Source organism: Triticum urartu, chromosome 4A, assembly GCF_056163025.1.
Source record: "Triticum urartu cultivar PI428250 chromosome 4A, HENAU_Tu73, whole genome shotgun sequence".
NCBI lineage: Eukaryota > Viridiplantae > Streptophyta > Magnoliopsida > Poales > Poaceae > Triticum > Triticum urartu.
The window spans coordinates 567,754,796-567,776,548 of record NC_141876.1 but is presented as its reverse complement, the minus strand read 5'-3'; the positions used below and the strand labels follow the sequence as shown (position 1 = coordinate 567,776,548).

At 44.4% G+C, this 21,753-nt stretch overlaps 4 protein-coding genes across 5 annotated transcripts; 2 read left to right on the top strand and 2 right to left on the bottom strand.

The window, feature by feature from the left end:
* On the bottom strand, window positions 1-5,234 carry LOC125552841 (indigoidine synthase A family protein). 2 transcript variants are annotated; one of them, XM_048716534.2, is made up of 12 exons: window positions 5,016-5,234; window positions 4,793-4,903; window positions 4,581-4,663; window positions 4,288-4,347; window positions 4,107-4,167; window positions 3,187-3,293; window positions 2,290-2,367; window positions 1,932-1,977; window positions 1,310-1,430; window positions 1,089-1,174; window positions 731-814; window positions 1-265 (listed from the first exon to the last, which is right to left on the bottom strand). In XM_048716534.2, the coding sequence occupies exons 1-12, from the start codon at window positions 5,137-5,139 to the stop codon at window positions 243-245; spliced, it is 984 nt and encodes a 327-aa protein (XP_048572491.2). In that variant the 5' UTR covers window positions 5,140-5,234; the 3' UTR covers window positions 1-242. The 2 variants fall into 2 exon arrangements, with proteins under 2 accessions (XP_048572491.2, XP_087375097.1); XM_087518971.1 differs by lacking the exon at window positions 1-265 and adding an exon at window positions 290-637.
* Window positions 5,235-6,642: 1,408 nt separating this feature from the next.
* LOC147976689 (uncharacterized) lies at window positions 6,643-9,303 on the bottom strand. The gene is made up of 2 exons (XM_087519826.1): window positions 8,590-9,303; window positions 6,643-8,500 (listed from the first exon to the last, which is right to left on the bottom strand). Exons 1-2 carry the CDS (start codon window positions 9,294-9,296, stop codon window positions 6,643-6,645), a joined length of 2,565 nt encoding a protein of 854 aa, XP_087375952.1. The 5' UTR covers window positions 9,297-9,303.
* Window positions 9,304-10,593: 1,290 nt separating this feature from the next.
* On the top strand, window positions 10,594-11,657 carry LOC125554224 (large ribosomal subunit protein uL2z-like). Its single transcript, XM_087519825.1, has 2 exons — window positions 10,594-11,078; window positions 11,177-11,657. The coding sequence occupies exons 1-2, from the start codon at window positions 10,639-10,641 to the stop codon at window positions 11,520-11,522; spliced, it is 786 nt and encodes a 261-aa protein (XP_087375951.1). The 5' UTR covers window positions 10,594-10,638; the 3' UTR covers window positions 11,523-11,657.
* Window positions 11,658-15,631: 3,974 nt separating this feature from the next.
* LOC125554225 (cytochrome P450 89A2) lies at window positions 15,632-17,769 on the top strand. The gene is made up of 2 exons (XM_048717807.2): window positions 15,632-16,764; window positions 17,151-17,769. Exons 1-2 carry the CDS (start codon window positions 15,670-15,672, stop codon window positions 17,589-17,591), a joined length of 1,536 nt encoding a protein of 511 aa, XP_048573764.2. The 5' UTR covers window positions 15,632-15,669; the 3' UTR covers window positions 17,592-17,769.
* Window positions 17,770-21,753: the final 3,984 nt, after the last annotated feature.

Genomic DNA, 21,753 nt, shown 5'->3' with positions numbered 1-21,753 from the left:
TGCAACAAAGGCGGTAATAATTTCATAGTGCCAGAACGACACGTCCGCTAAAAACTTATTTATTCAGATGTTACTGCTGATACATTCTCCCAACAAGATACAAAAAAAGCAAGAACCGAATGCGCAAGCCAGATGATACATGATGTGCAAGGAATGGGTGTCTTTGGCGGCTTCAGAGGTGACACTACAGTTCCGGTCAACTGTTGGCATCATCAACCTCACAAGCTCCTTCAGCAGGAGTTTTATAGCGCAGACCTCACAGGCCCTGTTACAGCAGTTCCAAAACAGTCAGATTTTGCCATCATAAACAAAGGATCTAGCTCTAACGTGGTTTCTCGATAACCACAAATAGATAGATGATCACGCAACTCGACAGCAGCAGCAATTTTTCCATGCTTTATGGTTAAAACATTCAGGGTTTGGGCTTGTCTAGACCAGTACTGCACAAGATCTGCTTCAACAACTCTGGTTCTTTGCCTAGTTTCTGGCTTGTTGCATTTTGAAACTGTATTTTCGTATGTATAAATGAGAATATACATATCCATTGGAATAAGAGGGTCAACATGGAATGTTTGGGATGAGCAGACCAAGGCTTAGAAAATAGGAACGAAGCCGCTTGCTGGCACTTTTCCAAACCCTGAATCACACATGGTAGGATCAGGATGTTTTTCTAAAGATGGTAACTAATAGAACCACCTGTAATTTTTTAGTGAAGTCAGTATCAACTTACTGTTTGTTACTCTCTTGCGAAGATCTGAAAGGGCTACAGCAATTTTAGCACCAGTGAGAGCATTGTTCTTCACAAGTGCAATGTCTGAATACGCTAAGGAGAAGTTTCTGGAAATGTAGGAAACCACAAGAGGAACACGAAAGAAAGGGGCAAGAATTGTATGCCCACCTGTGCCTTCGCCATATTCTTCACAAGGACTAATTCAATATTTAATTGTTAGAATTTGAGAACGGTAGAAAAGACAAACTGCACATTTAAGAAATAGGCAAAGTAACTACCGAAAACTAAAAATGAATATGGATAAATCATGCAATATCCCTAAAATATACCACAAGTCGAAAATAAAATTATAGGATACTGGCTTCCAATGAAGATCCTCCAGTTAGTACTTTCACTCTGTCAAGGATGAAGGGGGTGATTGCATTTCCTATTATCTTTTTATCACTGAGAAACAAAGTGCAAAACAATTAGATTGACATTTATATTGTTCACAAAGATACATGTTAACCCACATGCACGTGCACACGTACACATACAGAAAGAGAGAAGAGAGCAAGGAACTGGGAACTGGGACTGTACTCTGCTTCCTTGAGGGATTGCTGTATTGCAGACTCTATAACCTTTCCTGAGGCTGCATGTTGCTTGGGAACTGGCACTGCAATAAGAATTCCAGATCCTAGATGCATATTCTGGTTTGCATCTGCATCACAATAGACTCAAGTAAGCACTTCTCAATTAAGCCTGAAAAACATTCCAAAAGAAAATAGGTTGTGACCCTTAGAGATAACTACTTCCGTACTGAGGAGGGCAGCTGGCATGGAAGATGGGTAAGAGTATCAAATTTATGCCATCTTCTTTGGGGGTTTTCTGGCTGGAGATATCATTATTGATCACATTAAGTGTAGATTTCAAGTAGGATACTACTACCTCTGTACACTAATATGAGACGTTTTTGCAGTACAAATTTGAACTGCAAAAACGTCTTACATTAGCGTACGGAGGTAGTTATGAATTTTAATTGATTCTAAGTTCACATCAGGATATAGAATCCCCTAATAAAAAAGTTGACATCTTTAACGGGAAAAGTTGACTTCAGGTGCTTCTGGTTATGTACTACCAAATAGTGCGACGCAAATAAAGTCTCACAAATTAAATTCAATAAAAAATGCAGAAGTTTCACATGTCTAATGTTAATACTTACATATTATCTTCGCACACTCTTCTGGAGAATCAACGCGACATGGCACCTACATTAAGCAAGGGGTCACTTAGTCAAGGCATCCACAACTAGTGGCATAAATGATAAAACCCATCTTAATTTTATTTAGAATAGATACTTTCTCATTTAAATTTGTGTCCGAAGCTGCAAGACATCTACTTTTAATTTACCTCAACAAAACTGTTTCCCAACCCATGCTTTGCACTACATAATCTAACATGAAAAACATTAATTTTCAGAACTGTAGTGCATTTTGAACTCACAACAATCCCTGGACGCTAATGTATTGGGCAAAGAAAAAGACCAACTTTATTGTTTGACAGAAGTAAAATTGTTCTACCTTACATCCACTGGTTTCTGTGAAGAAAGCTGGAAATTCGTTGGTTCTGTAAGCAGCAACAGTTACCCCTTGAGTTTCCTGTCAATACGATCATTTAATAAGAATTGATTAGGTACCAAAACGAAGTTGCATCTACCGCGATGTCTTGTCAGAAACAGACCAGATTATAAAGCCTCCAAGGAACATCTAGTGCTATAATCTGAATTTGAAGAGGCTATAACTCCTTTACCACCAAGTGCATGTTGTTATAAATTCTTTGAAGAGGCTGGTCTAAAATTATGTACCATAGAATGAACAAGACACTGGATCCTTGTCCTCTTATTTATGGAGTTCCTAGTGGGCAGAAAAGAGGCCCTTCCATGGCAACAGCCAATATTTCCTAAATGGAAGTTGTCAATTACCAAATTGCATCGGAACTTGTCTACTTTCTGTGCCACCTCATTTCCAGTTCTTAATTTCCTGTTGTTTCAAATCCAGATTTCTCTAATATTTTCAAGACAAGTGCAGCTGTTCGTTCCTATGTTAAGGCATCAGTATTTGGGGGTGATAATAACTAAGCTAACAATTATGTAGCAGCTACTTTTTGTTACAAGACAATCCTTCTTCTGTGCATATGTAGCTTGATATTCAGAGTGTATTTATATTGCTACGCTTCTTTGTTCAGGCATTCTAACCAACACTGCTATAGAATTTTACTGGAAGCTGCTCCATCAGTACTTAAATACCAAGCCAGAAGAATATAGGTACAGCCTGTGAAGCATCCAATGCCTAGCAGAAAAATCTACATGAAAGTTTATTCTTCACATATCGAAAGAGCTATATATTTTAGCGGAAAATTTTACGGGAGGCCCCGACAGTAAAATTTATTAAAAAGTTAGAATGTGCAAAGGATAATACCAAGTACTCGAGCGTCCGTGCGATATCCAAAATGGACTTCACACCAGCTGAAATAACAGCCACAGGAGTCTTTCCAAGTTCAGTTAAGTCAGATGAGATGTCCATGGCTGCATCAAAATGGTAATTGTGTCCATCAAGCATTGAGCAGACAAGTTTAGTCTTTCATGACCGTTACAAAGAATGATATTTAAGCAAGATATGTTAATCAAGTTAACAATGTCGTGTGTGCTCCCCATCTCAAGGTTTAAGTCCACTAATCTGTAACTATATATTATAGATAGAGTAAAACCACCATCTTAAATTAACTAGAGAATATCAGAAAGCTGCAACTCAAGAGAAATATTATCTATGTTTCCTGCTAAATGTTAACACGTATAGTCTAGTCTTCCTATGTTAATCAAGTTAATGTAGTGTGTACTCCAAGTCTCGAGGTTTAAGTCCAGTAATGTATAACTATACATCATAGAGTAATACCAGCATCCTAAATTAAAAACAGAACAACAGAAAGCTGCAAAAGACATAAGACTGAAAAAACTACAATCATAAGAACTCAAAAGAAATATCTATATACGTTGCCTGCTAAGTGTTAACACATATAGTCTAGCAAAACATATTCTTTGATAGAGAAACTCAAACAGACGCGAAATACAATATCAATGCTATGATAAATTAACTTTTCTTAAGAAAATATCATGAACTTAAAATGTAAAGTTTTTTATGCTATCCTCGAAGAAATAAGTTCATTTGCTTGCTTACTCTGTAAGAAATACTGAGCAACATGCCTAAATTAGCTGTTCCAACCTTATTTATCTCATGATAATAGTCAATGAAATGTGCTACAACTACTGTCCTTTCATAATTCGAACAAATCAATTGGAACATTTTTACTACACTGTGAACGTAAACTGGAAGCTACTTACTTTTTTCACCGTATCTGTGTACGCCTCCAATTCCCCCAGTCACAAAGATTGGTATGCCAACCTGAATTTCAGAATAAATTAATTGCATTATACAGAGAAACATTTGGTGCTAGCTACAGATGGCTATGAAATAAAACCAAGATAAATAAGACAAGTAAAACGGAGTGTTTCTTCAAAGAACCTTATGAGCAAAAAACATGGTGGCAGAGACTGTCGTAGCACCATTGCCGCCTGACGCAACCTGAAAATTAGTAAAACAATCAAAAAAGGAAAACAACAAAATGATAAACATAAATGTTAATCAGAGGAGCTATGTATCTAGGCATGAGGTAAATCACAAATTTGAAAAACAATACACATTCTTAACTCCTCCATGAATGATGGCATGCCGATTTCAGCGCAATGCTTAATGATTACACGAGAGTGTACAGTTTGACTTAAGAAGGACGAAAATGTGTCGAGCAAGGTACTCACAACTTGTGCGATATCTCTTCTAGCTGTCTTCTGAAACTGACTTCCGCTTATAGCCAAGTTCTTCAGCTGCTCACTGTTAAGCCCTACAACCGTATAGAGAATATTAGTACTAGTAGAAGATATTACCTCCATATCAAAATGTAAGGCGTTTTTGTAGGCTAGTAACATTTTCAGATCAAGTGAACACCCTGATGGTGCCCTGCACAACTTACCAACATGTGGCACACCATCCAAAATGGCTATGGTGGCAGGAACAGCGCCGTTCTCCCGAACGATGGCCTCCACCTCCATGGCCGTCTGGAGGTTCTTCGGGTAGGGCATGCCTGCAACGGAAACGCCAATCAAGAACCCCGTGGAGGCTAAGCTAGGGCGCATCGCCGGGGAGGGTCCTCTGCTCTGCTCCGAAGGGGAAAAGTAGGGGTCGAAGATTATTACCGTGGCAGATGATGGTGGACTCGAGGGCGACGACCGCCCCGCCGCTCGCGAGCGCGGCCTCGACCTCCGGAGACACCGCGACGCCTGTCGGCGACGGGTCTTCCCGCGGCGGCGCCTTCGACATCCCCGGCGATCGCTTAGTCCTCCTCGACTGGTTTGACGGCAGCTTCAGCTTCCGCAGTCAGCTGGCGTTCTTTCACCTAGATCCAGGAAATTTGATGATTTGTTAAATTGGTGATTTTTTTTATTGGAGTGCATGTCTACAAGAGTTGCTAGTTTTTTTTTCTTTTTCTTTTTGCGGGGTAAGAGTGGCTAGTTTTTAGTAGTAAAATATTTAAAGCTGGCGATACTCGATCTTGCAGGTAATGTTGGTTGTACAAGTTGATTGAGGAAGCCGAGTGTTTGGAAGTGATTGAGATGGTGCAAAATATGGTGGGGGTTATTCGATCGGACCAGCGGCGGCTATCTACGATGATTGTAATTTTGCAATTTTGATCATATTAGCTTTATTCATTGCCCTAGGAAAGTCAATAAGACGGCACATATGCTAACTTGTAACTACTACCAAACAAATTCGCAGGTCACCCTTTCTTCCAAAAAGTGAATATGTTTATTTAACTGGAAGAATAACGTAATCTGATGAATAACCAGACAATGGCCCTGTTCATTCAGGGGAAGAAGAGGATCCAACGATGGGGTTGTTCAGTCAAGAGGACGAAGACCACGACTAGCACGGTGGATTAGATGACATTAACACAAAGAAGGTTCCTGAACTTGTCATTGGTTTTGATCAATGCATGATGTCTGCGATGTCTCCAAGGACGTCACCTACAATCTACAACGATGTGAAGCTCCATGTCCAACCTTCGCATGACACAGTCGCAACCGATGTTTATGGGGTTTGCGGCTTGTTGTGCGTCGTTGGTGCTCGTCTTTCGGTCCGTGTCTTCTTTCAAAGGCGTGAATCACCACCGTCAAGGATGTCGTGGTGTCAATAGCACCAGCTGTAACATCTCCTAGGGCAAGACAAGCAATGCTTGCCGTGTGCCTTGGCCATATCGAGGTGGCCGAAGGCTACCTGGGCAAGAAACATCATAAAATTCTGGTTAATTGCACTAGGGTTCACCGTAATTTGTTTATATGTCCACATGCATATAACTCTGACATCAGTTATTCTGACTCCTAGTGCTGCCACAGGCAACAATCAAGGTGAACACGGGAACAACATGAATGGCGAGGGCACCAAGCTTGGCGTTGAGAGCGGCAACATAAATTGCAAGGACAACAAGCTTAGTGATAAGAGGCGACAACATGAACGACGAAGGCATGAAGCTTGGCAAATAAAAAGTCCACATCGGCACTGTTGAAGTGGACAACGACGCTGAGAGTATTGGTTTTGAAGTCGTCGTCGATGAAGCGGACATCGAGAATGTTGATTTCAAAGAGTCATGGGTTGAGACACTACGTGAACTTTCACAGTCTTATGTGCAGGAGCGGAGCCAGGATTTGAACATGAAGGGGGTGAGACAGATAATAATCATTTCAAATTATACACCACACAAGAATATAGTCTCAATAGTAGAATTGATACGAGTGCATGACAACGTATGTTTAGCAAAAAAAGAAGTTACATATCTATCAACTGAAATTCAGCTCTACGAGTACCATCGTCGAAAATGTGGATAATCTCATCAGATGTGACTTTTGCAGCTATATCCTTTCCAATGTAGACAATCATGTAATGTTGAAGAAAGTCATCACCCATTTTGCCTCGAAGACGCGTCTTCACTAGTTTCATAGCAGAAAAGGCTCGCTCAGTGGTTGCCTTTGAAACTGGAAGAGTAATAACCAACCGCAATAGTCTATCAACCATGGAATAGTCCTGAACTTTACCAGTTTTGAACAAACCAACAGTCAAATCAGCAAGTGAATGCAAGCATTTTAGGTCTGGATGTGAGCGAACATCCATTCTGAAATGGATAAGTTGAGACTCTAACCGAGCCAGGTCTTGGTTAGAAAAATCAGCAGGATAAAACTTTTCTGCTAGAGTGCATATCTTTGTCACATTAAATGTGTCATGCAGTGGATTCAAGGATACACAAAGCCTCAATAGCTCAGTGCTTTGAACGCTGAACCGGTCATTTAGCTCGACCAACTGTTGATCTATGGCAACATTGAATACATCTGCTTTATAGTGGTGAAGTGTTGTGGTGTTGTCATGCTTGTTTCGAGATTTAGTCATATCAACGTACCTACAAATGGCAACATATATTAGATTAAAATACTTGTGATGATTATATTCCAATCTAGATATAGGAAAAGAGACATACTTGGAACTAAAATCGGGGGTGTCAATATCATGCTTCAGACAAAAAGATTTAACCTCTTTTAGAAGTGGTTCCCAGCCATCTTCTCTTAGTTCAGCAAGTAGAAACTTTGTGTTTGCAACACAATCTAATGCGTTTAAAATATCCAGAGACTTTCTTTGGAGCATTTGGCATAAAACATCTGTGATCTTCATAATTTTCTCCATCAGGTGCATAATGAATACAAAATCAAAAGAGATAATCATCTTTAGGGCGCCCACTGCATCTCCACGAGAATATCTTGTGACTGAACGATCATTTGCTACACTTCGTAGAACTACAATCGTAGCAGCAAACATCTTCCTCAAGCTATTAATTGACTTGAAGTGAGAACTCCACCTCGTGTCTCCCGGCCTCTGTAAAGAGCCTATTTGATTTGCCCCTTTTCCCGTATCAAGCTCACCCAATTCAACGCCACGTGCAATTTCAGCAGCTTGATTAGCTAATAACTCATCATTCTGTTTAGACGACGCACTAACAACATTTATCACAAAATTTGCATGCTGAAAAAAATTATGCACCTCGTGTACCTCTCGTGATGCTGCAACAAGAGTCAATTGGAGCTGATGAGCCATGCAATGCACATAATAAGCATATGGGCACTCATTTAATATTAGAGCTTTCAATCCATTCCATTCCCCTCGCATGTTACTTGCGCCGTCGTATCCTTGACCTCTAATATCTTGTACATTCAGGTTATTATCTTCTAAGACAGTACAAATTGCCTCCTTGAGAGTCAATGCAGCAGTGTCACTAACATGTATGATGTCAAGGAAGCGCTCATCTATGTACCCTTCTTTATTAGCAAACCGAATGACCAGTGCCATCTGCTCCTTTTTAGATTCATCTCTAGACTCGTCCACCATTATACAAAATTTGCTATTGCCAATTTCTTCTCTAATACTTTTCTGCACTTTCCTGGAAAGTAAACCAAGGATTTCTTGCTCAACGGGGTGTGAGGTGTACTTAGCATTTTGTGGAGCATTTTCCAAGACAACATCTCTGACATCCTTGTTATAAGCAGCCAAAAGCTTTACCAACTCAAGAAAATTACCCTGGTTTAGGGATCCTGGAGATTCATCATGGCCTCTAAATGGACAAGCTTGGAATGTTAACCACCTAATGAAATAACAGACAAGGGACATGTTAGTCTTACATAAATACAAAATATACTGGTTAATTGTTGAAACAAATAAACTTAGTCTTACCTAATGGAATCAATTGTGACTTTAAGTCTTAACCTTGCAGCTGCAACCTTTTTTGTACATACTTGTACCATCGCCTTGTCAATGTGGTTCAATCTATTTTTTAGATTTTCATAACAACAGGCTGAATAGCTATGGGCTGAGTTGGAATCTTTGCCCATGTGGGTTATAAAAGCACAATCTTTGCCATCATTCACCTTTCTCCAGTTTATAAATCCATCCACTGTGAATGCACTTGAACCACACTTTCCAGTTGGCTTTTTCGTAAAGAGGAAACAATAGAGGCAGTATGCACGACGTGTGACAAGTGAATACTCTAGCCAAGGCCAATCAGTGAAATAACTATACTGGAATCGGCGGCGGTTTTTTGTTGTTCCATTATATGGATACTCTTTCATGTATGGATGAAAAGCGCCCTTAGAAACATAGAATCGACGTGCTTCATCCTGCTTATCGGGATGGAGTTCCCAAATCTGTTGGCGTGTACCAAGATCCCTCACATATTTTGTGCTTCTAGTTCTACCTTCTTCTAAAGTTTCTAGTGGTGCCACAATATTGTGATCATCAGTTTGCATATCAACTAGATTAGGGCTGGAAGTATCATCTACAACAGGTTGCTCCTCCGGTGGATTTGCATTTTCAGTTGCATTAGAGCTAGAAGCAATAGGCTTGAAAAACAAATCTATTGTTGCTGTACTCTTCCTCTTCATCCTTCAGTCATTGGAACATTAAACAAGGAGTGGCATTAGAAAACTATTATGCTACCTTATCAAAGCAGTAAATTAAAATATTATCTCTGTAGAAATTGCGCTAATTCACCAAGATTAACAGTGATTCAGTGACGTACCTTGATTCCGAGTTGAAGTTGATCTGTTGATGTATGTATGATGCCGATGAAGTACACAAGTAGTTTCTGTCTTATGATTGAATCGCATGCACTGAAGTGTTGGACCACTGCCCTAGGCGACGGCGGCAAAAGCTGCAAGAGTCGACGGTGAACGAGCGATGGGCGGCGGCGGGCGGGCGGCGGCGTAGGAAGGTACAGAACCAGAAGACTTGATCGCACGAACGAAATTATCGGGAGGATAAGGGTAGATCGATAACAGGTAATCTCTTTTTTCTGATATATACGTACATCTAGCAATCGAGGCTCGGTTGATGGTTCCACGTTGGGCCTTGGGCAGTTGGGCACTTGGGCTAGAAAGTTTTCATGTCCAACAACAAAAAGATCAGAAGCAGCCTGTACACATGACACCTATATGTAGAAACTACTGGTAATACTAGTACCTACTAACGAAGCGTCATGGGGGGGGGGGGGGTCTAACCCCTGCTCGCACCCCCCTGTCTCCGCCTCTGCTTATGTGTGAGACCCGGGGGAGGGGGGGGGGGCTAGTATAGGATCTGTCCTTAGGCGAGATCAATCAGATCAATCTATTTGAAGATAGAAAACATGTTCAATCTATTTGAAGATAGAAAACATGTTCAGTTTCTTGAAAATATTTAGAGACACACATCCATGTTTAATGTACAATCTCAATAAGTTTCAATTCCTAATTTGAACTACATTTAGAGAAAAAAAAGACAAAATCGGATGTGAATAGTGTCAAATACTATTTATCCAAAGGTGACGCTATTTATAGTCGAATTCGAGGGGTAGTATTTCATGTTCGTTGGTGTGATTTCTTACCATGACTTCAACGTGAACTTCCATAATCATGCCGTGCTTAATGTATGTTGTCACGAAACATGCTCATGCGGCAACAATATCAGACCTCACCATGCAACAGAAATCCTGGTTCTAAAAAAAAAAGAAAGAAAAGGCATGCGTGGTTGGTGACCAGATCGAACACGAGCAGCTTGCACCCGAGCGAATCGGACGGCGGGCAGCCAAACCCCACCCGTGCACCGATCGCAGCCGTCGACCACGCTTTCGTAGGCTGCACTCCACCGAAGCCTATATATGCACGCGGCCGTCTCGCGCCTACGCCTTCATCACGTCTCACGTACGAACACAAAACCCTCGCTGCCGCCGCCGGAGAAGAGGAGGAGAAGATGGGCCGCGTGATCAGGGCGCAGCGCAAGGGCGCCGGCTCGGTGTTCAAGTCGCACACGCACCACCGCCAGGGCCCGGCGCGGTTCCGGGCGCTGGACTACGGCGAGCGGAACGGGTACCTCAAGGGCGTGGTGACGGACATCGTGCACGACCCCGGCCGCGGCGCGCCGCTGGCCCGCCTCGACTTCCGCGACCCCGTCCGCTACAAGCACCGCAAGGAGCTCTTCGTCGCCGCCGAGGGCATGTACACGGGCCAGTCCGTCTACTGCGGCCGCCGCGCCGTCGTCGCCATCGGCAACGTGCTCCCGCTCGCGTCCCTCCCGGAGGGCGCCGTCGTCTGCAACGTCGAGCAGCACGTCGGTGACCGCGGCGCGCTCGCCCGCGCCTCGGGCGACTACGCCATCGTCATCAGCCACAACTCCGACAACGGCACCACCAGGCAAGTTTAATCGATCTTGTATGCATGCATGGATGGATCATGGATGGAGACCAGTAGATTAATCTGACTTGTGTGCAACCGTGCGTACGTGCGTGCAGGATCAAGCTGCCGTCGGGGGCGAAGAAGGTGGTGCAGAGCGGGTGCAGGGCGATGGTGGGGCAGGTGGCCGGCGGCGGGAGGACGGAGAAGCCGCTGCTCAAGGCGGGCAGGGCGTACCACAAGTTCAGGGTGAAGAGGAACAGCTGGCCCAGGGTGCGCGGCGTCGCCATGAACCCCGTCGACCACCCGCACGGAGGAGGCAACCACCAGCACATCGGGCACGCGTCCACGGTCCGCCGCGACGCGCCTCCCGGGCAGAAGGTTGGACAGATCGGGGCGCGGAGGACCGGCAGGCTCAGGGGGCAGGCCGCCGTCAACGCATCCAAGGACAGCAGGGCCGCTTAGTTCAGTTAGAGATCTTCATACGTATCATCATCGATCAGCTAGGTTATTACTTAGATTTCGGGACCGTTATATCTGTCATGCTTTCCATTGTGGTTGTGGTACTATTTGGACTTTGGTCGAATTATGTATGGGAAGTTTTAGTTTTATATACTCTTAAATTAGGGCGACTAGCCCGTGTATTTCGACGAGGGGTGTCATTTGTGAATGACTTTCCTGACGTGAGGGATGATAGTTTCTTCAGAGAAACTTGACCGTTTTTGTGAGAGACCCGTTTGATCCCGACTAAAACTGCCATTAAGAGGGTTCGTTTGCCATCCCTCTCGTAGTGAACGTCAGCTAGATAAGATTTCAGTATTCTAGTACATCAATATTGTCTGACATATACCTTACATCCACCATATTCTAGATTTTGGTAACATTTAATTAATTTGATTGGAGAATGAGTAGGGAAAGGCAAAAGAAGTTTGATTTAATGCAGGACACGGTTTTGAAAGTACTGATTTGATTTTGTTTCGTTATTATTACTATATTTATGATTTATGATGGTCTTTTTATGTGACATCGGTTGGGATCAAAGAAAGAGGTGAGAACGTTGGGAGGAAAAAACCGGGCAGGAGGGGAGGCGAGATAACCAACTTTCCCTTAATGATAGAGATTTGTTCAAGAAAATTACCGACCTGATCCATCGGTTCGCTTGGTGCAGCGCTTGGACTCTCACGGCAACTTGCCCATTCTAATATGATTCTTGACCAGCCTCCTTCGGACCAAAAATGCTACACCTATGAGGACTATTTTACGGATCCCCTGCTACGGACGGACGTGGCTTATTTACATTAACTTCCCGCCCCTAATTTCAAGTGATGAGGCCCCTCATAACTCAATCAGATAAGACCATCATGGATCCGTGGCCGTATTCCGTAAGTTGCAAGCCACCCCATATGGCCATACCCTTACCCGTCACATTTAAGCTTACCCACCACCCGTACCCATACCCGCCAGTGGGTATAATTTTGTCCCATACCTCACCCGACAGGGTAAATGGGTACCCGTGGATAAAAACACCCACGTTTGATACCATCAATTTGAGCAACATATAATCATAAACAACAACATATAATCATAATTTATAAAGGACAACACATAATAACATCAATGCATCTACTACCCCTATAAAAGCACGAAAGGGCGGAGAACCCATTCATCCTATCCATCAAATCGTGTGATCTGACGGTCTACATTGCTCCAACGTATTAAACGTATTTTATGCTTTAATTACCCACCATGCCATTAGCCTGGCCGCTATCCTCTACTGCCTCTTTCAAAGGAAAACACAAAAAACAAAACCGCTGCCTCCCGCTAACTAGCCACTAATCTAATGCACGCACGTTCTCCCCAGAAAACTAATCCCACTCAAATCACGTCCCCTCGATCTCGATACGATCAGTCTTGGCAAAACGCCTCCACCGCTAGGACGTCCTGCCGGGTCGGCGGCCGCTTCACGCCGGAGGGCGCCGTTGGGGCATGTAGCGCCGCCCGCCGGGAGATGCCGTGGCCGTGTATGAGGACCAGCTGCCCCCGGGAGTGGCCGTGTCCGCTGGCAGCCACGCCGGAGGGCGTCATTCATCGCATCGCCTCCTTGATGCCGGCCAAGAGAGCTCAGGCGCCGCTTGCCGCTGTGGCGACGGAGGTCCTTCCGGTCTCCATGGGGCGCGCATTGAATTTTCTGCTGTTTGTGTTGATTTGAACCTTGAAATTGATGCATTTTGTTACCATTATGAAAATAGAAACCGAAGACTGGAGCACAAGCTAGCTAGCTTCTTTGTGCATGCTGCTACCTGCTAGCTAGCGATTACAGTTTGCAAATCATGGCCTTGCACTCTGTTTATGCGATGTCTGCATATGTACGAGATGCATGCACTTGCTTGGTGAGTTGCACTCGAGGTGTATTGATTATAGGTTACGTTATGTGCAGGTACGGCCAACCACGAGCCCACACATACAGATTGAAGAATGAAGAATTGCATGAAATGTTACCGTCTGTTGGTGATAGTGCTTTGCATGATTTTAGGATTTAGTGGATATACTGATGTAAATTTGATAGATGTTTCTTATTTAGTTTTTGTTTCAAACGCATGCTTTAATTGATGAACACTGTTACTAAGGAAGGTCTTGTTCCAAATGCACATGCCTTCCATGTTTAACTCTGAACAGAATGAACTGCACTTGCTACAACCAGACTGAACTGAATGTATAGAAACATGTACAGGTTCCCCTATCCCGCTCGCCCCTCCGGCAATGGTCCGGCCACCCCAGCAATGATCCGGCCACCCGAGCACGGATCCAACATCTAACACGTGAATCCTCGCCGTCCCCATCCTCAACGAAGATACAGGGAGCAGATTTTGCGGAATCTATCATTTTGTGTTACATTTGTTGCCATCCAAATATTTTGCACAGACACCTTAAATTTTGCTGCGTGTGAGCTATGCTAATTTAAATTTACATGACATTTTAATTTCATATTTCGAATTAAGATGCCATCATCACTTTTGGTTGTGTTAGCTCTACTCCACTTTGTCATTTCTTGATGTTTGGATTGACCATATCTTAATGTCCATTATTGCTAACATTAGGAATTATATGCACATGAAGCTGAATTACAACATAGAAGACTTTGATCAAGATATACATTTTATATTTAGAAAAGATATGTAATAAGTCTTTTTATGTTCCCTCAGTAGTTATTCAATGTACCAAATTTATGAAATTTCAATTGATCAAGGGAGCATTGGTCTAATTTAAAAGAAGATTAGTAGCTTATTTGGTTCACGTATATTTAGAAGGGGCGGAGAAAATTTCTTGCTGAGCTTTTATTGTGTGTTGCACGTGCAAACTTATGTAATTAAAACTGTTGTGTTTTTAGTTAGGAATAGATGTATCCCGTTGGCATGAAACTATTTTCGATCTTCAAAACGAGCATTAGTAAAAACGTGTGTTGCACGTGCAAGCTTACTAGTACTTATAAACAACACATCATAAACATCAACACATTCTATAAACATCAATATTTTCTTGTACACACCAAAACATCAACACATAGTCATAAATAGTAGCACATAGTCATACATTTAAAGTTCACAAACTCAAGACAAAGGGTAGGCACAATTTGTCCGTACTTATTAGATTTTATCAAGGTACATGGGTATGCGGGTACGGGTTATATGATCCCATACCCGTACCTGCTCTACCCGATGGGTTTAAGGTTTCCCCATTTATATACCCATGGGCAAGTTTTTGTCCCATACCCTTGCCCTAATAGGGTTTTTACCCGCAGGGTACATGGGTAATGGGTACCCATTGACATCCCTACTTCGGACACTCTTATGACCAGCTTGGAGGAGGGTGTGGGAGCAAACACATTGGAATTTGTGCAGGGGATCCAATGATGCAGAGGGCGTTCACTGCGAGTCACGAATTTTTGACATTGATATAATTGCATTTGGGTAATTTTTTGCTGCATTGATGGTTATCGGTGTTAATTGTTTCACGTTTGTGTCATCAATTACTTAATTTATTTTTCACGTTTTAACCGATTTTAAGCAAACGCGTGTCATAGTTTTCGAACACGACATTTGCCGCATAGTTTTTTCTCAATCAAAAAGTTAAATAAAAATAAGTCATAGCTTGGTCTTCATTCTAACGTTACCATAGCATACTCATCCGTAAGATGCCAACCTGTCAAGCAAGTCGAGGTGTGGCATTCTCCTTCTTCCCGCGAAGTGTGGCATATCCTCGCAAAAGAATAGCAAAGACGATGGCTTGCTTTCCACTTGTCAACTCGATCGTCATTGACAACTCTGATACAGTCATGTGGTCCTTAATTCATGGGAACCTTAACAACTTTTATTCATTTTTGAATTTGAACTGGGATAACCCCGACCTCAACAATGCTGGCCAGCCAGAAGACGTTCACAATTAAAATTCCTGTTCGCGTCTGGGTAAAGCCATCGATGGATAAAGAGTAATGCTACATCTACAAAGGTTTACTTAATCAACCTTCACAAGGTCTATATAAACACTAGTAAACGTCTACGTGGTATGAAGGGGAAGTAGCAGCAGCAAGTAGCAAGTCCGGTACGGTCACGCCATGCAAGAGTTGATCCTCCTCCTGCTTCCCATGACGCTCCTCGTCGTCATCGGCAGCCTGCTCCGGCGTGCACCGCCGATCAAGGAAATGCGAACCCGCCTTGCCGCCGTCAAGTGGTGTCTCGTACGTGACTTCTCCGCTGCCTTGCGGCAGGAGGTCGTCGTCACGGACCGTGTCACCGCGCACCACCTCCTCGTCCGCGGCGGTGCCGGGGGCGCGTTCTGCAACCGTCCCCCGACGAGCGCGGCCAGCGCCGTCCTCTCCGGCCAGCGCCACCACAACATAACCTCTGCGCCCTACGGCTCGCTCTGGCGTGCCACCCGCCGCAACCTCGTCTCCGAGGTCTTCCACCCGTCGTGCCTTCGCCTCTACGCCCCAGCCCGCCGCGCCGCGCTCTGCGGCCTCGTCGCGGACCTTCGTGAACAGTGCACGTCTAAGTCTAACGACGGCGTGGCCCTCGCGGCCGAGAGCATGCACGCTGCTATGTTCGGCCTGAACGCCACCATGTGCTTCGGCGATGGCGTCGACGCAGGCCTCGTCCGCGCCATGGCCGACAACACGGAGGAGCTCATCTGGTCCCTCGTTGGTGTGCGTGTCTTCGCCGCGCTCCCGGCGTTGACCAGGCTAATCTACCGCGAACGGTGGAACAAGCTGGCCGCGCTCAGGCGGCAGCAGGAGGAGCTGTACCTCCCGCTCATCAATGCCCGACGCGGCCGGCGGCGTCGACCGTCCGGCGAAGCCCCAGCATATGTGGACACGCTCATCGAGCTCCTGGTCGCAGACGAAAGGAACTCCGCCTACGGTGGGAATGCTTCCAGTCGCAAGCAAACGCTAACGGACGGTGAGCTTGTGGGGCTCTGCTCCGAGTTTCTTGGCGCCGGCACGGAGCCCCCGACCGCGGAGCTGCAGTGGATCATGGCGAACTTGGTGAAGCATCTGGACGTCCAGGAGGCCGTCCGGACAGAGATCGAGGCTGTGGTCGGGGTGGACGCCGAGGAGGTCGGCGAGGAAGACCTTGGTAGGCTGGAGTACCTCAATGCTGTGCTCATGGAGGCGCTCCGTCTGCACCCCAGCGTGCCCTCTGTGGTTAGGCAGGTGAGCAAGTAACTACTTTCCAGTTCTAAAAAAACCTGTTCTCTAATCGATTTCTCGTTTAAATATGGAAAATTCCTTCAATGCTATGAAAAAAGTAAATCAAAACAGTTTATGTAGAATGATGAAATTAGAACGGATACATAGAAAATGCTTAGATTTTTGAAAAAAATTCCAGAATGAAGTCTGTATGCTCTTATTAATAGCATGATTTACTAACCTTATGATTTTGCATAAGATAGGTGAAAATTGTTAGTCCTATTGCAAGAATACTCCACTTTTCATCATTTTCATAATAGAATACTTATATTTTAAGTTCGTCGATAGGTTAATTATTAAGTTTAGTATAAGTCAAGGTCACACATAGTTGATATTTTCTTCCTCGCAAGGTGATGCCCGAGGACCACGTTGTTCTGGATGGCCAGCGCGTCACGGCAGGGACGATCGTGCAGTTCCAGTTGGAGCATCTGGGGCGGGACAAGACGTCGTGGGCCGACCCAGATGAGTTTCAGCCGGAGCGGTTCCTGGCTAGCGGCGGGGGCAATGGCGTGAGCCTTGTGGCGGCTGCAGGAAGCGCCGGAGAAATTAGGATGATGCCGTTTGGTGCTGGCAGGAGGATGTGCCCTGGCATGGGTGTCGCGATGCTTCAGTTGGGGTACTTCGTTGCAAACCTCGTGAGGGAGTTTGAGTGGACGGAGGCGGAAGGCGACATGGCTGTCGACCTCGAGCCACATGTCGAGTTCTTGAACTTCATGAGACGGCCGCTGCGTGCTAAGCTCACGCCACTGAATAAGGGGGTTGGAGGTTCAGGAGCCTTTTCAGACCAATGAATAGCTATGGAGACAAGTCCTAAGAAACCTTAATCATAAGCCTGATCAAAAGTTTAAAATGCATACAAACATTCAGGGGTTTTCTGCTTTCCATTATCTAAGTGTATTGTCTAAATTGTATCTAAGTTTACTGTTTGAATTGCATGATCAAAAGTATATATTGTGTTGTGTGAGATCATATTAGTCTATGGCACAAAGGCTCATGTATCATAGAGGGGAAATTGGACAAGTCTAGGTGGTGCACTCGCTCTAGCTAGAACTACAGGATGCCCCCTTTCCGACAACCCTCCTTTCCCTAAATTGTATGGGTGTCGGGACCTTGCTGGAGACGAGGACGATGTTGTGAGTTGCAACATCCCAAGGTGGGGGGAGGGATCTGCCGTCATCAGAGAAGAACTAGAGCGGGGGTTACGATGGTGGTGGCTTGGGCATATCGTGGGTTGCGTCGTCGAGCGGAAGAAGAATAAAGATGCGGGGGATGCCCCTTGGATTTAGATCCAATGGCCACCTAATCAAATTATGATGGAAGCGTTTTCAGTTACCTGATGAATAGGTGGCCCCTAATATATCAACCGATCAACCCTGATTCGAGCATACATGAGTGATTATTCTCGGTACTTGGTGGATATAATTTGCACAATGAAGGTATGGAAGGATAAGTGTTGAGTTTCAGTGGTAAGGAGGTTCTCATAAAATCTATAACTCAAGTAATGCCATCATTTTTCTATGATGGTTTTCAAACTTCCAAAACTGATTTGTAAACAGATGTTCGATGCTATTAATCAGTTTGGTGGGGCGATGGAGTAACACTGAAAATTGCATTGGAAGGCTTGGTGGAAATTATCTATATATACATCTATATCTATATCTATACCTACTAATAAAAGGACTATTGCTTCTTACCACCATAAGTTCATCCCTTTTTGGTTCCACCGTCAAATTTCGTTTCGTAGGTCGTCCTCACGTTTCGTATGTGGTCTCCGGGTTCGTAAGTCAGATGGGCTGATTTTTTTTCTGGGCCGCTAAAAACAGTAGCGTCATGTGCTAAAATTTTGGACTTCTTTTGTAAATACTAGTCCCACCTGCTTTTCTAGATCAATTCACAACAACTTATATACCATTCTAGAGTCAAAAAAAGGGCGAGAATTGCCTCATATATCCTCTTCCAATCCAAGAGGAGAGAGGCGCATGAAATACAAAAAAAATCAGCATGGTTGAGCGACAGACAACCGGTCTGAAGGTGAAGGAAGGAGAGAGCATTAAAATCCCAGAGGAGAGACAACCAATCTAAGAAACAGCGGCCTCGAGAGAGCGGGCCGGAGCCATGACCGGTGGAGCCGAGGGAGCGCCACTGCTGGTGGTGGACAGGGATCCCGAGAACATTAGAATCCCAGAGGAGAGACAACCGATCTAAGAAACAACGGCCTCGAGAGCGCGGGCTGCTACCTCTTGAGCACTGCGTTGGTTTTCCCTTGAAGAGGAAAGAGTGATGCAGTAAAGTAGCGTAAGTATTTCCCTCAGTTTTTGAGAACCAAGGTATCAATCCAGTAGGAGATCACACTCGAGTCCCACGCACCTACACAAACAAATAAGAACCTCGCAACCAACATGATAAAGGGGTTGTCAATCCCTTCATGGTCACTTACGAGAGTGAGATCTGATAGATATGATAAGATAATATTTTTGGTATTTTTATGATAAAGAGAAATAAAGATGCAAAGTAAAATAAACGGCAAACAGAAATAGCTAAGTGTTGGAAGATTAATATGATGGAAGATAGACCCGGGGGCCATAGGTTTCACTAATGGCTTCTCTTAAGAGCATAAGTATTACGGTGGGTAAAGGAATTACTGTCGAGCAATTGATAGAAAAGCGAATAATTATGAGAATATCTAGGCCTGATCATGTATATAGGCATCACGTCCGTGACAAGTAGACCCAAACGATTCTGCATCTACTACTATTACTCCACACATCGATCGCTATCCAGCATGCACCTAGAGTATTAAGTTCATAAGAACAGAGTAATGCTTTAAGTAAGATGACATGATGTAGAGGGATAAACTCATGCAATATGATATAAACCCCATCTTTTTATCCTCGATGGCAATAATACAATACGTGTCGGTTCCCTTTCTTTCACTGGGATCGAGCACCGCAAGATTGAACCCAGAGCTAAGCACTTCTTCCATTGCAAGAAAGATCAAACTAGTAGGCCAAACCAAACTGATAATTCGAAGAGGCTTGCAAAGATAAACCAATCATACATAAAAAAATTTAGAGAAGAATCAAATATAGTTCATAGATAATCTGGATCATAAACCCAAAATTCATCGGATCTTCACAAACACACCGCAAAAGAAGATTACATCGAATAGATCTCCAAGAGAATCGAGGAGAACTTTGTATTGAGATCCAAAGATAGAAAAGAAGCCATCTAGCTAATAACTATGGACCCGTAGGTCTGAAGTAAACTACTCACACATCATCGGAGAGGCCATGTAGTTGATGTAGAGGTCCTTCATGATCAATGCCCCCTCCGGCGGAGCTCCGGAAAAGGCCCCAAGATGGGATCACTTGGGTATAGAAGGTTGTGGCGGTGGAATTAGGTTTTCGTGGTGCTCCTGGATGTTGGGGGGGGGGGGTACATGGATATATATAGGAGGAAGAAGTACGTCGGTGGAGCAACGAGGGGCCCACGAGGGTGGAGGGCGTGCCCAGGGGGGTAGGCCCGCCCCCTGCCTTGTGGCCTCCTCGATCGTTTCTTGACGCCCACTCCAAGTCTCCTGGATCACGTTCGTTGAGAAAATCACGTTCCCGAAGGTTTCATTCCGTTTGGACTCCGTTTGATATTCCTTTTCGGCGAAACTCTAAAATAGGCAAAAAAAAAACAATTTGGGCTGGGCCTCCGGTTAGTAGGTTAGTCCCAAAAATGATATAAAAGTGTAAAATAAAGCCAATTAACATCCAAAATAGATAATATAATAGCATGGAGCAATCAAAAATTATAGATACGTTGGAGACGTATCAAGCATCCCCAAGCTTAATTCCTGCTCGTCCTCGAGTAGGTAAATGATAAAAAAGAATTTTTGATATGGAATGCTTTTTAACATACTTCTCAATGTATTTTTTCTTTATTGTGGCATGAATGTTCAGATCCGAAAGATTCAAGATAAAAGTTTAATATTGACATACAAATAATAACACTTCAAGCATACTAACTAAGCAATTATGTCTTCTCAAAATAACATGGCCAAAGAAAGTTATCCCTACAAAATTATATAGTCTGGCTATGCTCTATCTTCACCACACAAAATATTTAAATCATGCACAACCCCGATGACAAGCCAAGCAATTGTTTCATACTTTTGATGTTCTCAAACTTTTTCAATCTTCACGCAATATATGAGCGTGAGCCATGGATATAGCACTATATGTGGAATAGAATGTGTTGGGGATCATAGCAGAAATTCAAAATTTTCTACGCATCACCAAGATCAATCTATGGAGTAATCTAGAAACGAAGGGAAGGAGAGTGCATCTACATACCCTTGTAGATCGCTAAGCGGAAGCGTTCAAGTGAACGGGGTTGATGGAGTCGTACTCGTCGTGATCCAAATCACCGATGATCCTAGCGCCGAACGGACGGCACCTCCACGTTCAACACACGTACGGTTGGGAGACGTCTCCTCCTTCTTGATCCAGCAAGGTGAGAGGAGAAGTTGAGGGAAAACTCCGACAACACGACGGCGTGGTGGTGATGGAGCTCGTGGTTCTCCGGCAGGGCTTCGCCAAGCACTACGGAGGAGGATGAGATGTTGGAGGAGGAAGAGGGCTGCACCATGGGAAGGGTGCGACTGCCCTCTCTCTCCCTCACTATATATAGGGGGAAGGGAGGAGGGGAAGGCGCCCTAGGGTTCCCTAGGGGAGGGGCGACGGCCACAGGGGAAACCCTAGATGGGTTTGGGCGCCCCCACCCCCGAGGAAACTTGCCCCCCAAGCCGGGACGGATGGCTGCCCTAGGGGTGGCGCCCCCACCTCTCCTGGTTACGTGAGATGGGGTGGGAGGGGCGCTCAGCCCCTTAGTGGGCTGATGTTCCCTCTCCCCTTGGCCCATAAGGCCCCCCAACGCTTGCCGGGGCCTCCGAAACCCCTTTCGCAC

Excerpts from the sequence above, each read along its gene's own strand:
- LOC125554225 (XM_048717807.2), top strand. The coding sequence starts at position 15,670 with ATGCAAGAGTTGATCCTCCTCCTGCTTCCCATGACGCTCCTCGTCGTC. Across the intron at positions 16,765-17,150 it reads TGCCCTCTGTGGTTAGGCAG|GTGATGCCCGAGGACCACGT; the intron begins GTGAGCAAGTAA and ends CTTCCTCGCAAG.
- LOC147976689 (XM_087519826.1), bottom strand. The coding sequence starts at position 9,296 with ATGAAGAGGAAGAGTACAGCAACAATAGATTTGTTTTTCAAGCCTATT. Across the intron at positions 8,501-8,589 it reads GTCACAATTGATTCCATTAG|GTGGTTAACATTCCAAGCTT; the intron begins GTAAGACTAAGT and ends TTATTTCATTAG.
- LOC125552841 (XM_087518971.1), bottom strand. The coding sequence starts at position 5,139 with ATGTCGAAGGCGCCGCCGCGGGAAGACCCGTCGCCGACAGGCGTCGCG. Across the intron at positions 4,348-4,580 it reads GAAGAGATATCGCACAAGTT|GTTGCGTCAGGCGGCAATGG; the intron begins GTGAGTACCTTG and ends ACTAATTTTCAG. Across the intron at positions 638-730 it reads TCGCAAGAGAGTAACAAACA|GGTTTGGAAAAGTGCCAGCA; the intron begins GTAAGTTGATAC and ends TGTGTGATTCAG.
- LOC125554224 (XM_087519825.1), top strand. The coding sequence starts at position 10,639 with ATGGGCCGCGTGATCAGGGCGCAGCGCAAGGGCGCCGGCTCGGTGTTC. Across the intron at positions 11,079-11,176 it reads TCCGACAACGGCACCACCAG|GATCAAGCTGCCGTCGGGGG; the intron begins GCAAGTTTAATC and ends ACGTGCGTGCAG.